Raw genomic sequence first — 12,532 nt, 5'->3', positions numbered from 1 at the left:
GATCGGAATGTTTCTAAGGCATATTTTGACACATTCCCAGACTGCGCTGTGTTCTCTCAAATTACCCAATTTGCAGTTACTGTAAGTAATTCTAATATTTTGCTTCTGCTCAAAAATCCTTCCTCCTATAAAATGTGTTGCTTGCCAGCAATGATATGTACTGATGCATAATTCTTATTGGTTTGCTTTCTGGCTGACCTAGTACAAGCCTGAACCAGTTACAGAGACTTGATAAACTGAAGGAAGCACAGCCAAGACAACTCTGAAACAGGCATGTAGACCAATCCTATGCGTGTTTACTTGGAAGCAAGTCCCAATGAGTTCCTACAGAACTGCAGCTGCATAGCACTGAGTTGCCCTTGCAATTAAGTAGATCTGCTCATAGGTGAAATATCATTAAAGGGACAGAGGAGGGCAATTCATTCCCCTTCTCAAAAGCAAGAATAAGAAGCAAACGATCCATTTACCCATATCACATTATTGCACTGGACCATGCAAACAGCTCCTTCACTCCATTTGTAAGTAAGATTCCACTGAAGGGAATTTTTATGTCATGTTTGTGAACGTGGATTCCTCCCTCCTTTAATAAATCAAATTTAAAAACTGCCTCAACTAGTATGTACATTACATTAAACAATAGGCTGCTTCTTCCAGGAATGTTACAAACTTTCAGAAGTGGTGCTTGCCAGGCTACAAAACGCACTCCCTTCATCACTCAGATATAATAAAGCCAAGTTAAGCATTTGTTGCTATAGAAAGTTTTTAAAACTAGCTAGAGGAGTGCTATACAAGTGATGAAATAGTTCTAATACAGTATTATTTTGTGTGGCACCATAATAACCCTCACAGGACCACTTCAAAACATGTACGAATGGAAGACAGAGCTATGAGTGGCATTAAGACCACCCTGCATCCCTTAAACTAATCTGTTGTCCCCAGGTGAGATCATATGAATCATAGAATTGTAGAGCTGGAAGGGACTCCAAGGGTCATCCAGTCCAACGCAACTCGTTGTAATGAAGGAATCTTGCCCACAGCCGTCCCTGGGTGGGCTTGAACCACCAACCTTCTGGTTAACAGCCAGACGCATCGACCCTTTCTGCCACAGTAAGAATGAGTGATGCTGTTCCATTGCAAGTGTAAAAGTAAGATTCAACTATCAGTCTGGTGGGCACCTATACGTGAAATGGGAGGGTGAGACTGGCTGCATACATGCCATACTTTTAAAGCACATTTGAAAGACATTTCTACCCTCAAATAATTCTGGGCAATGTAGTTTGTTAAGGGTTGCTGGGAACAGTAACTTTGCGAGACATAAACGGTAGTGCCCAGAATTCTTTGAGGAGAAAAATGTGCTTTGAAGGTAGAGTGTGTATGTATCTGTCTTGTCCTTTGCCTCAGGTGACAGAATGTCTTGGGCGGAGCCCTCATACATGCTCTGAGGAAGTGATGACCAATGGCAAGTTCTTAGAATTAAAGTGTGCAATCTGTGGGCACTGCTAAGCTGTTGCTATTCAGGTTGCACAATTAAAGTTGATTTGAATAAACACGCTTCCCTCAAAACTGGACTTGCTGAAAAAAGGAAAGTGACAGAAAAAAATTACGGGGAAATCATAGGGGGACACTTGCTTTGAAGCAACATCGTCTAACTTCCCTGAAAACAAATCAGGATGAACGTTCAATGACCAACGTCGTCTAACCTCCTTGCAAACAAATAAGCATAAATGCTGAATAAATGGGCCGTCTAGAAGTGACTATGTACATATTGCTATACCACTACCACACACACAGAGCCTATGACTTGCCGATCAGAAGGTTAGCGGTTCGAATCCCTGCGACGGGGTGAGCTCCTGTTGCTCGGTCCCTGCTCCTGCCAACCTAGCAGTTTGAAAGCACGTCAAAGTGCAAGTAGATAAATAGGTACCGCTCCGGCAGGAAGGTAAACGGTGTTTCCGTGCGCTGCTCTGGTTTGCCAGAAGTGGCTTAGTCATGCTGGCCACATGACCCAGAAGCTGTACGCCAGCTCCCTCGGCCAATAAAGCGAGATGAACGCCGCAACCCCAGAGTCGGTCACATCTGGACCTAATGGTCAGGGGTCCCTTTATCCTTACCACACACAGGAGCCAACTGCAAGGGGCTGAGGTCCCTTCGACCCCCAGTATAATATTTGAAGGGGCTGCCCACCCCAAAGTTGATTGGCATTGCCATTCAAATAGCGTCATGTGACCCCCCCCCCAATATTTTATTCAAGTTGTCTGGCACCCCTGCACACACACACACCATGAGACACGCACACCATTGTGGATATGCAACGACTGCCACTTAAATGCGATAATAATCCTTAAGTGGGCTATTTCGCGCGCAAAATTGCTGTCCACGTACGAATGTTGTCACCTCAAACGAAGCACAAACCTGAAGGCCGGAGGGCAAGTGACTTCGTAACTGTAAAGGAATCTGGGGCGCACACGGAAACTGGTGGCACCGGAGGGCATGTTCCGCCGCCCCCACCCCACGGGTCACTCTGCTTGTCCTGCCATATTCCCTCCGGGCCTCGCCTCTCTTTGCCCCTCTTTCCAGCGACCCTGCACCGAGGGCGCGCGAAGCCTGAGGTGTGTCGTTGTGGCTGCAAAGCCCTGAGCGCGAACTTTCTCAATTGATTGGCTCAGCTGCAGAAGCGACTCCCCCGCTGGGCTCGGCGGAGCTCGCGCTGCCTTCCAACAGTAGCTGCGCTCGCTCCTCCTGCACCAGACCGCCCTGCTCCTCTCCGCCACTCGGAGGGCGCAGCCCCAGCCTCAGCAGCAGCAGCAGCCGCATCATGCAGCAGCCGCCGGCTCCAGCTGCTGCCCTCTTGCTAGTCCTGCTGGCTACAGACTCCTCGCAGAGTGAGTAGTACTTCGGGGGGCTTCGCCTTTTCCTCCCTCCGCCCGCCCTGACTGGAGAAAGAAAACACCCCTCTTTTACCCGCCATTCTTGCAATTTCTCCTTGCAGAGAAAAATATCACTTCGGCTTTATCCCCCCCGCCCTCTCTCTCCACCCCCGCCCCACTCTTTAATTAGCCCCCTCCTTTGATTATTAATCGATATATAGAAAAGTCTCCACACGAGCAATGCAGCTTCTCCGGACTGAGGAAAAAACAGTATTATATAGAGACATGTCAGCCCTTTTACTGCTCTAACCATTGCCCCTCAAGGTCAGGACATGCCAAACGCCTTTCCTCACAAGGAGCCGGTTGCACCCAATGGGCCACCCAGCCAAGCCTGCCTGCCTGCCTTTCACTTCAAGGGTGCCTTAAAACAAAACAAATGTTTATGTTCTCAAACCTCCCCCCGCCCCATCACTTTTTGGAGACCTTCTGCTGCTGGGCTTTTAAGGGCTGACTTTACCATTTTGCAGAAAAAGGGTGGGTGGTGACACACACTCCCTCTGCTCCCCCTCACCCCCAACCACATCCCCGGCCAAGCATTGTTTCTTGGGGAGCGAGAGAGAGCGCGCGCGGGCGCGCTCAAGAGGGCAAAGGGGCGCACGGATGTCATTGTTTATGGCCCGCTGAGGTGGATCTCGGTGGCGCCGCTCTGGGCGCGCTGGCGGCTGCTGGGCATTGTTTTGGTTGCTGGAGGCAGGCAGAGGGACGTCAATGAAGGAGCTGGTCTAGCCCCCTGTGAGCTGAGGGGACAGGGAAAGCCGCAGCGGGACTCTCTCCCCCCCCCCCCATGACAGTTTCACAGACTCCTCCGGCTGCCAAGTGCGCGGCGGGGCCATTGTTCCCCGAGCGTGAGCGCGCGCGCCTCCCCACACCCCCGCGGCAGCTTTGCACGCTCCGCTCTTTTGTTACCGTCGGGGGGTGGGGGGTGGTTTCCCAATGCTAATGGCTCCTTTCCCTGCTTCCTTTCGGGGCCCCAGCTATGCTGCTCCACAGAACCCGGGACGAGGCTTCGCAGTTCCTTCGGCAGAGGCACCGCCGAGCCTACCAGATTTTCGAAGAGACCAAGCAAGGCCATCTGGAGCGAGAGTGTGTGGAGGAGCTCTGCAACAAAGAGGAAGCCCGGGAGGTGTTTGAGAACGACCCTGAGACGGTAAGGAGGGAGGGGGAGAGAGGTGCCGGCGATAACTAATTTAATTAATTAATTCATTTTTTTAATTGAATGAGCAGCTGAGTGTTCGGGCCTGCTGCAAGCTGCAGGAGTGGGGAACGAGGGCGCCAGCTGCTCGCACAGCTGGGGAAGTTGTTTGGAGGAGGAGCCATTAGATAAATAACTGAAACCACACAGGGTAACCAGCACTTCGCTTAACAAGATTGCGTTTGGATTTCTAGGCCAAGAAAGCAGCGGGGAGGCGCTGTTTATATTGGACTAAATTGGCATTAATCTGCTAATACGAGTTTCTTGTGTGTGGGGGGGTGTTACTGGAGTAGGGAGAGAGGAGTTTAACTTGTCATAATACTTATGAGAATCCTTTGGGTTATCTTGGTTTTCTGCTTCACTCTTCCACCTCTCCTGGACTCTTAAGTGTTTAAAATGCTTGTTAAGCCCCAAGGATTTTGCTGAAGCAATCTCCTGAAAAGAAGCATTTAATAATTTTCTAATTTACCAGTAGATGAGTGATCAAAATCTCCTGTTGGATTGGGATCCTCCCCCCCCCCCGATGAAAACTTGTTTGTTACTAGGTACAGTGGTACCTCAGGTTACATACGCTTCAGGTTACATATACTTCAGGTTACAGACTCCGCTAACCCAGAAATATTACCTCGGGTTAAGAACTTTGCTTCAGGATGAGAACAGAAATTGTGCTCCGGCGGCGTGGCAGCAGCAGGAAGCCCCATTAGCTAAAGTGGTGCTTCAGGTTAAGTACGGACCTCTGGAACGAATTACGTACTTAACCCGAGGTACCACTGTAAATGTAAGCAGTCATTGAGCTTATGTAGAATGAGTCTGGTTTTTTAAAGTAGTTTGCCTAGTGAGAACAATGTGGTCATAGGTCTACAGCTGTTTAGTTCTAAAACTCTCAAAAGTGTAAAGAATGCGATTTAAATAAACTGCGTTTCAAATGGGTCATCAATAGTGTTATGCTTGTAGTATATTCAGATTGGCTAGTATTTTTGCATAAATAGAATGGCGTTTGAATGGCCGCTTAAAAATGATTTCCTGATTTGCTTGCATCTTCCAGATGTGCTGCTCTGAATAGGCTCTTTTATTGCTCGGATTATCTGGCATTAGTTTAGGGAATAAATTTCCTGGAGAAGAAATTGACTGGTGATTTTGCACAGGGCTCTGCTTTCCCGTTAATGATTTGATGCAAGTGGGTAGGGAAAGAGTTATGTAGGTCAAAAGTACTGAGAATGGGAGGGACTTGGCTGTTTTCTCTTGGAGTAGTTAATGTTTCGTATTTAAGGCAAAACATGTCTTGACATGTATACTTTTAATAGACTTGGAACTATCGCAGCATGAAGAATAGTTGCAAAACAATAGGGGGGAAATGCAGCAAGTAACTTCTGCTAGAAGTGTTTACTGTGAGGTTTCAACACCATGATCCAGGTGAAATCAAGGTTTTTTTGTTTAAAGAGCAAAATAGACTGGGGTATTATTTTCCTATTTAATGGCGTGCAATTAAGACTTTATAAGTTGGGTAGCGGGGACACGGGTGGCACTGTGGCTTAAACCACAGAGCCCAGGACTTGCCGATCAGAAGGTCGGCGGTTCGAATCCCCGTGGCAGGGTGAGCTCCCATTGCTCCGTCCCAGCTTCTGCCAACCTAGAAGTTCAAAAGCACGTCAAAGTGCAAGTAGATAAATAGGTACCGCTCCAGTGGGAAGGTAAACGGCATTTCTGTGCGTTGCTCTGGTTTGCCAGAAGCGGCTTAGTCATGCTGGCCACATGACCCGGAAGCTGTACGCCGGCTCCCTTGGCCAATAAAGCGAGATGAGCACCGCCACCCCAGAGTCGGTCACGACTTTACCTAATGGTCAGGGGTCCCTTTACCTTTTACCTTTAAGTTGGGTAGCATTGCAGAGTAAACTCATTAACGGTTGTGTTCTCACTGAGTTGTTCTCATAAATACTTACTGATACTTGTACATTCTTAACTTTTAAATATTAGGTGCCACACTTGAGCTGCATTGGTAAGCTGCATTGGGGTGGAGGATAGAATGTGGTGCATTCATCTCTCCTGGCCTCCACTGGTAGAGAAGAGCATTGCTCATGGGGTCTTCTTCATTGCAGCGGAGGCCAAAGTGTTTGCTACCACCATCCCTGGTGGTTTTCCCTAGTGGTTTTCAGCCAGTGTGCCTTGAATGATGGTCAGGTGTGCCACGGGCAACACTGCCCTCTGTCTCTTTCCTTCCTTCCTTTATTTGATGCCCTCTCACGTCTCTGCCTCCCAAAGGCTTGTGCAGCTATTTATTGCAGCAGCCCTGGCTATAAGCTCCACAGGCAGGGCCGGATTTAGATGAAGAGAGGCCCTAGGCTACTCTACTTGTGAGGCCCCTCCCCATCCCCCACCCTCACAACTACTGTAGACGAAAATGGAAGAGTGTTATAAACAAAACTGAGTGAAGCCAAGGTTGATGACGGGTATTTAAATTCTACAATTCACAATTTCTCCTCTAAAGGACATAAGATATTATTGTCAAATACCATGGTGATTAAAAAAATGCATAAAATTAACACTGAAAAACTTGCAATAACTGAACTTTGTAAACTTTTTGTGGCCTGGGCAGGCCTGGAAGTAGTTCCCATGTCTTGTTCCTTTCTAAGGAATCAAGTTCAGCCTTCATGGCATTTAACCATGGCTCAGCATCCTCTGAGGTTAAACTTTCAACCTCTTGGAAGCTTGAAGGTTCCCAAACCTTCTCTGAGTTACTAACAACAGCTGTATCTGCTATGACTGTTTTAGCAAACTCTTCAGCATACCTTTTGGGTGGTTTACCCTTTGTGGCCCTTTCAAATCTGCGTCCTATACACAAGTCTTCCATGCTAGGCTTCTCCTCTTTAGGAGAATGGTGGGCAGGCCTGTGTGTAATAGTTGCTGGGCCTGAGTTGCCCTGCCCTCACATGAAGTCTTAGGTTTACAATTTTGGGAGAGGGGACTAAGGAGGAGAAAGAGGAAGTGGGATTCTCCTAAGCTTCTGGGGGAAGAAGAGAATGGTGGGTAAAGTCCCTTACAAATATGGAAATGCAGTGAGCTTAAAGAGGTAGAGATGTATTTTTGGAGTTCAGCATTCAGTGCATTTAATGAAAGCTAATGCAGTGACTGAGCTCTGAACTGGGGATGCTTCTGGTTCAAATGCTATCTCAGTGATCAACTACAGTGGTACCTTGGGTTACAGACGCTTCAGGTTACAGATTCTACTAACCCAGAAATAGTATCTTGGGTTAAGAACTTTGCTTCAAGATGAGAACAGAAATTGTACAGCGGCGGCAGTGGGAGGCCCCTTTAGCTAAAGTGGTGCTTCAGGTTAAAAACAGTTTCAGGTTAAGAACGGACCTCCAGAACGAATTAAGTTCTTAACCCGAGGTACCACTGTACTGGGTAGTATTAGGCAAACCTCTGTCTGTCTCCCTTTCCTCACTCCCTGAATAGTATGTGCTGTATAAATGCAGATAAATTATAACACACCTATGAATGTTACTAGGAATTAATGCCACTTTACAACTTTTATGTCAATATCATGTAATTTGCAGGTTTTACATGCTATCATAGCACAGCACCGAAAAAGAACATCAGAATTGCTGTTTAGGTCAATCATTTATGTATTCCAGCCTTTCCTAAAAATACACAATGCTGCATGTCATTTGGTGTTTGAGTTAGGCTAGAATTAGAAAGGTGAAAGCAAAGCAAAAGCTTGTGCTCTATTGTTCAGAGTCATGACCTGTGCAGTTGTCTGTATGGACCCTCTTCCCAAAAGGTATGCTGGTCTGTGACTGAAATTAAGTTTGATACTGATACTCCCAAAAGGTATTTGAGACTGTGCTTCTAAATGGTCCTACAGGGCAAGCTAGATGTGACATTACTCATGTCTTTAACTCTGGTTTACATTAAGGTTACCAGATTTTTTTCAATGAATCGGGGGGGGGGGGCACTTCTCAACTTCAATGGCTTTTGTATGGGGACTGATTTGCAAATCTGGGGACTGTCCCTGGGAAACAGGGACGTCTGGTAACCTTAGTTTACATAGAAGAAAGTGGGGATGGGGGAATCTAGACCATAACACTGGGCGCGGAAGAGTGGCTCTTTGACCCATTCAAATTGAGTTCCTTTGTGTTGGCTACTTGCAAAGAGTGGAGAACTCTTATTGGCAGTTTGAGGATGTAGCTTTGTAGCTTTAAAAAAAATAAATACTTAGGGTGCACAAGGTTTTTCTATGGCTGTAATACTTTTCATAGGTTTGATCTTCTTGCAGTCCGTGGGACTCTCAAGAGTCTCCTCCATGGGACTCTCAGGAGGAGACTCTTGAGAGTCTCATGGACTGCAAGAAGATCCAACCTATCCATTCTCAAGGAAATCAGCCCTGAGTGCTCACTGGAAGGACAGATAGTGAAGCTGAGGCTCCAATACTTTGGCCACCGCATGAGAAGAGAAGACTCCCTGGAAAAGACCCTGATGTTGGGAAAGATTGAGAGCACAAGGAGAAGGGGATGACAGAGGACAAGATGGTTGGATAGTGTTCTTCGAAGCTACCAGCATGAGTCTGACCAAACTGTGGGAGGCAGTGGAAGACAGAAGTGCCTGGCGTGCTCTGGTCCAAGGGGTCACGAAGAGTCGGACACGACTAAACGACTAAACAACAAATACTTTTCATATTTGGAAGTAGAAACTGCTGGCTCTTTCTCTACATGGCTGTGGAGTCTTTTCTCTGCTTGACAAATTAAAAATGTAAGATATTTGGTCATGCATCCCTGCAATTAACATGTGTCCTGGGATGCAAGGACATTGATTTGTGTGATATAACTTCTCTGCAGGGGAGATGGTTTGTTTGTTTGAGAATGACAATTTATCATGGGGATTAAATAATGTTTTGAAAAAAGCACGACATATTTATTGTCAATCCTGTTTACACCATGCTGTCACAGCAGCCGTTATATCCCAGTTTATGCATTTCTATGCTGGCACAGCATGTATTAGGCTTCTAGGTCATTAGGGATTTTCAAGAGATAATTTGGATGTAGCAGAAAGGAAAAGGGGGAAAAACATTTGAAAAAACAACAACTTTATTGAAAATATAACAAACAAATACCCATATAGCCCCAAGAAGTATTCCATGCATAAACAATATAAATGATGCAATCAGACAATAAGTAGGTTTGTGTAATAGTTTTGAGTTTATTACAGTAGTACCTCGGGTTAAGTACTTAATTCGTTCCAGAGGTCCGTTCTTAGCTTGAAACTGTTCTTAACCCGAAGCACCACTTTAGCTAATGGGGCCTCCTGCTGCCGCCACGCCGCCGGAGCACGATTTCTGTTCTCATCCTGAAGCAAAGTTCTTAACCTGAAGCACTATTTTTGGTTTAGCGGAGTCTGTAACCTGAAGCCTATGTAACCCGAGGTATATTAGTTAAGTGTCTTCTACTCTATTCTAACAGATTGTCCGAGTGAGCTATTGGTAGCTGGTAGCAAAGGAACAACATTGTCATTTCCTGAATAAACATGTACCATGCAGTTTCAGCATCTTATTTGTGTTTCAGTTGGTAGAACATGAGGGTTGTGGGTTCGATTCCCACGTTGGGCATACGATTCCAGCATTGCAGCGGATTGGACTAGATGACTTTTGCAGTCCCTTCCAACTCTACAATTCTACGATTCTTGGTGCTCTAAGATACAGTACTTTGTTGATTTCTCCATAAGAGCTGTGTTCCATATTCCATCCCACCATGCCTCTAGAGTTAGGTTAGTAGCTGTTTTCCAATATTGTGTTAACATATTCCTAGCTGCAGACATGGAAAAGATTAGTAGGTCCTTAAACAGTAGATTATTGCTGGCATCTATTAACATATTTGGGACGCGGGTGGTGTTGTGGGTTAAACCACATAGCCTAGGCTTTGCCGATCAGAAGATCGGCGGTTCGAATCCCCGCAACGGGGTTAGCTCCCGTTGCTCGGTCCCTGCTCCTGCCAACCTAGCAGTTTGAAAGCATGTCAAAGTGCAAGTAGATAAATAGGTACCACTCCGGCGGGAAGGTAAACAGTGTTTCTGTGTGCTGCTCTGGTTCGCCAGAAGCGGCTTAGCCATTGACTGTATGTCAGCTTCCTCGGCCAATAAAGCGAGATGAGCGCTGCAACCCCAGAGTCAGCCACGACTGGACCTAATGGTCAGGGGTCCCTTTACCTTTACCCTTATTAACATATTTAATAAAGTGAGCCTCATATTAGGTTGTATCACCTGTCCTGTTAGAAGAAACTTATTCAAAGACCATTTTCTGAAATCATTGTACTGGTTTGCAATCCCATTACTTACAGAGATATAAACCTAAGAGTTAACATCCTCTCAAACATAAAGGACTTGAAGGAGAACTTAACCTGTGGCATTTCACAGGTATAAAATGCCAGCTGGGAATTCTTTTAAAACTGCTTTTCCTCACTTCAGTTGACACTCACTTTAAAAAGAAAGAACAGAACCTGGGTCAGAAGGTACAGAAGTAAGTGAGCACACATTAACAAGTAAGCTAGATGTTATTACTAAGGTTGAAATTGAGAGAAAACATACGGGATACAAAGCTTTAGAAGAAAGTATGTTGCAGTGTTATGGAATGTTTTCAGATTTACTAGGAACACAATATATTCTACTGAGCAGAGTGAACTCTCAGTGAGAAGATTGTGCTACAAAAGCTTGTGGTGGTTACAATGTGCAGAGAAAGAAATAATTGACCTTTTAGTGCTCAGCCAGGTACACCAGCTCAATAGCAGAAACTGCCGTGGAATTTGGCTGACCTCAACGTAAAAAAATGTTTCCTAAACAAACATATGAGTGAAAACTGAAGGCTTCTGTGGGAAGAAACTAGAAGATTTCTTAGGAGTGATTGCATCAGTACCTGGCTCACACTTAGTGCTGCTGCCTGATTGCCAAACCATCACGAGATGTAGGGCAGTCGGACACCTATTAGGTCTTTTAAAATGTTCTCAACTTGGCTTGAGTTGGTTACAGATCACTTTCTTGTTTTCCTCAAGGACTCCTACACAATGGCAGTTACAGTTCATTTTAGTAGTTTGTATTGTGAACAGATCTTCACATTTAGTTGAATTCTGTGGGGATGTTATTAAGCAATGCTTAAATGAGGGCAGTCTTGAGAGACTTCCTAATATGTACACACATGTTGTCCTAAGAGGGCTTAACTTTGGTTGAATCATACCCAATTTTTATCCAGTGCTGGGAAGTCCCGGGTCAATTTATGTTGAAGATGGCCAACGTGGGTTTGTAGTGGATAGATTGATGAAGATAGATGTTGACCCAGTGTATGGCAGATTGTGGAAAAGGCAAATTGCATGCTAGGAATCCTTAGGGAAGGAATTGAAAATAAAACTCATGGTATTATAGAAACCTATGGCATAACCATAGTTGAAATACTTCTGGTTCCCTTATCTCAAATAGATTATAGAGTTGGTAAAGCTTCAGAAAAGGGAACCAAAACAATCAAGAGGATGGCAAAAATGCCCCATGAGGGTTGCTACTTTTGGGATTTTTTTTTGGAGGGGACTAGTCCAACCTTCCGCATTGCAGGAATCTCTACTAGATAATACATGGCAGATGGCTACCCAACCTCTACTTAAAAACCTCCAAGGAAGGAGAGTCCACCACCACTTGTAGGAGTCTGTTCCACTGTCAAACAGCTCTTACTTTCAGAAAATTCTTCCTGATTTAACTGTTATAAAAACCCCATAAATTAGTACAGTTTTATGAACCCCATATTGTAGTGTGGGGGAGGGGAAATGGTGGTTTGTCTAGTTAGGAATACAGTGGTACCTCAGGTTAAGTACTTAATTTGTTCTGGAGGTCCGTACTTAACCTGAAACTGTTCTTAACCTGAGGACCACTGTAGCTAATGGGGCCTCCTGCCGCTGCCGCGCCACCGGAGCACGATTTCTGTTCTCATCCTGAAGCAATGTTCTTAACCTGAGGTAATATTTCTGGGTTAGTGGAGTCTGTAACCTGAAGTGTAACCCGAGGTACCACTGTATAGGAAGCTGCCTTACAGCAGGCCAGACTTAAGAGCAAAGCATGTGTGCTGCCACTCAGCTACAGTCCCTCTCATAGAAAGGATTTCATATATTTCATTGAAACCTAAGCTTAGATCTCTTAATTCAGAGTCCAGAATTCCCACTAGTTGAGGCTATGATAGGCATACGATTCGAAGAAGGGTCCTCTGAGCTCAGCCAACCAGCTCTATGTTCTTTTCAGATGTGATTGCATATTTGGCACTGTGATTCTCAACTACATTTTCTCTTGAACAGATGTCTAGTATTAGTAGGAACAACATTTAGTACCAGAAAGGATTAAGAATGTGCTTCCAATTCTGGATTTTGTGTGTGTGCGTGCGCGCGCACAC

General features: G+C 45.4%; 1 protein-coding gene across 1 annotated transcript in view; it reads left to right on the top strand.

Annotated features, from left to right (window-relative positions):
* The first annotated feature begins 2,723 nt into the window (after nucleotides 1–2,723).
* Nucleotides 2,724–12,532, top strand: part of GAS6 (growth arrest specific 6) — a 45,707-nt gene continuing 35,898 nt past the window's right edge. Inside the window, exons 1-2 of the mRNA XM_081907387.1 lie at nucleotides 2,724–2,882; nucleotides 3,902–4,074. Coding sequence (XP_081763513.1) covers nucleotides 2,816–2,882; nucleotides 3,902–4,074 — 240 coding nt within the window. The 5' untranslated portion in view covers nucleotides 2,724–2,815. The remainder of the gene's footprint in view (nucleotides 2,883–3,901; nucleotides 4,075–12,532) is intronic.

The sequence above is a fragment of the Podarcis melisellensis genome (genome assembly GCF_964234715.1).
Source record: "Podarcis melisellensis genome assembly, chromosome: 4".
Taxonomy (NCBI): Eukaryota; Metazoa; Chordata; class Lepidosauria; order Squamata; family Lacertidae; genus Podarcis; species Podarcis melisellensis.
Note: the sequence above shows the minus strand (reverse complement) of the source record. Positions and strands in the feature narration are given on the sequence as shown.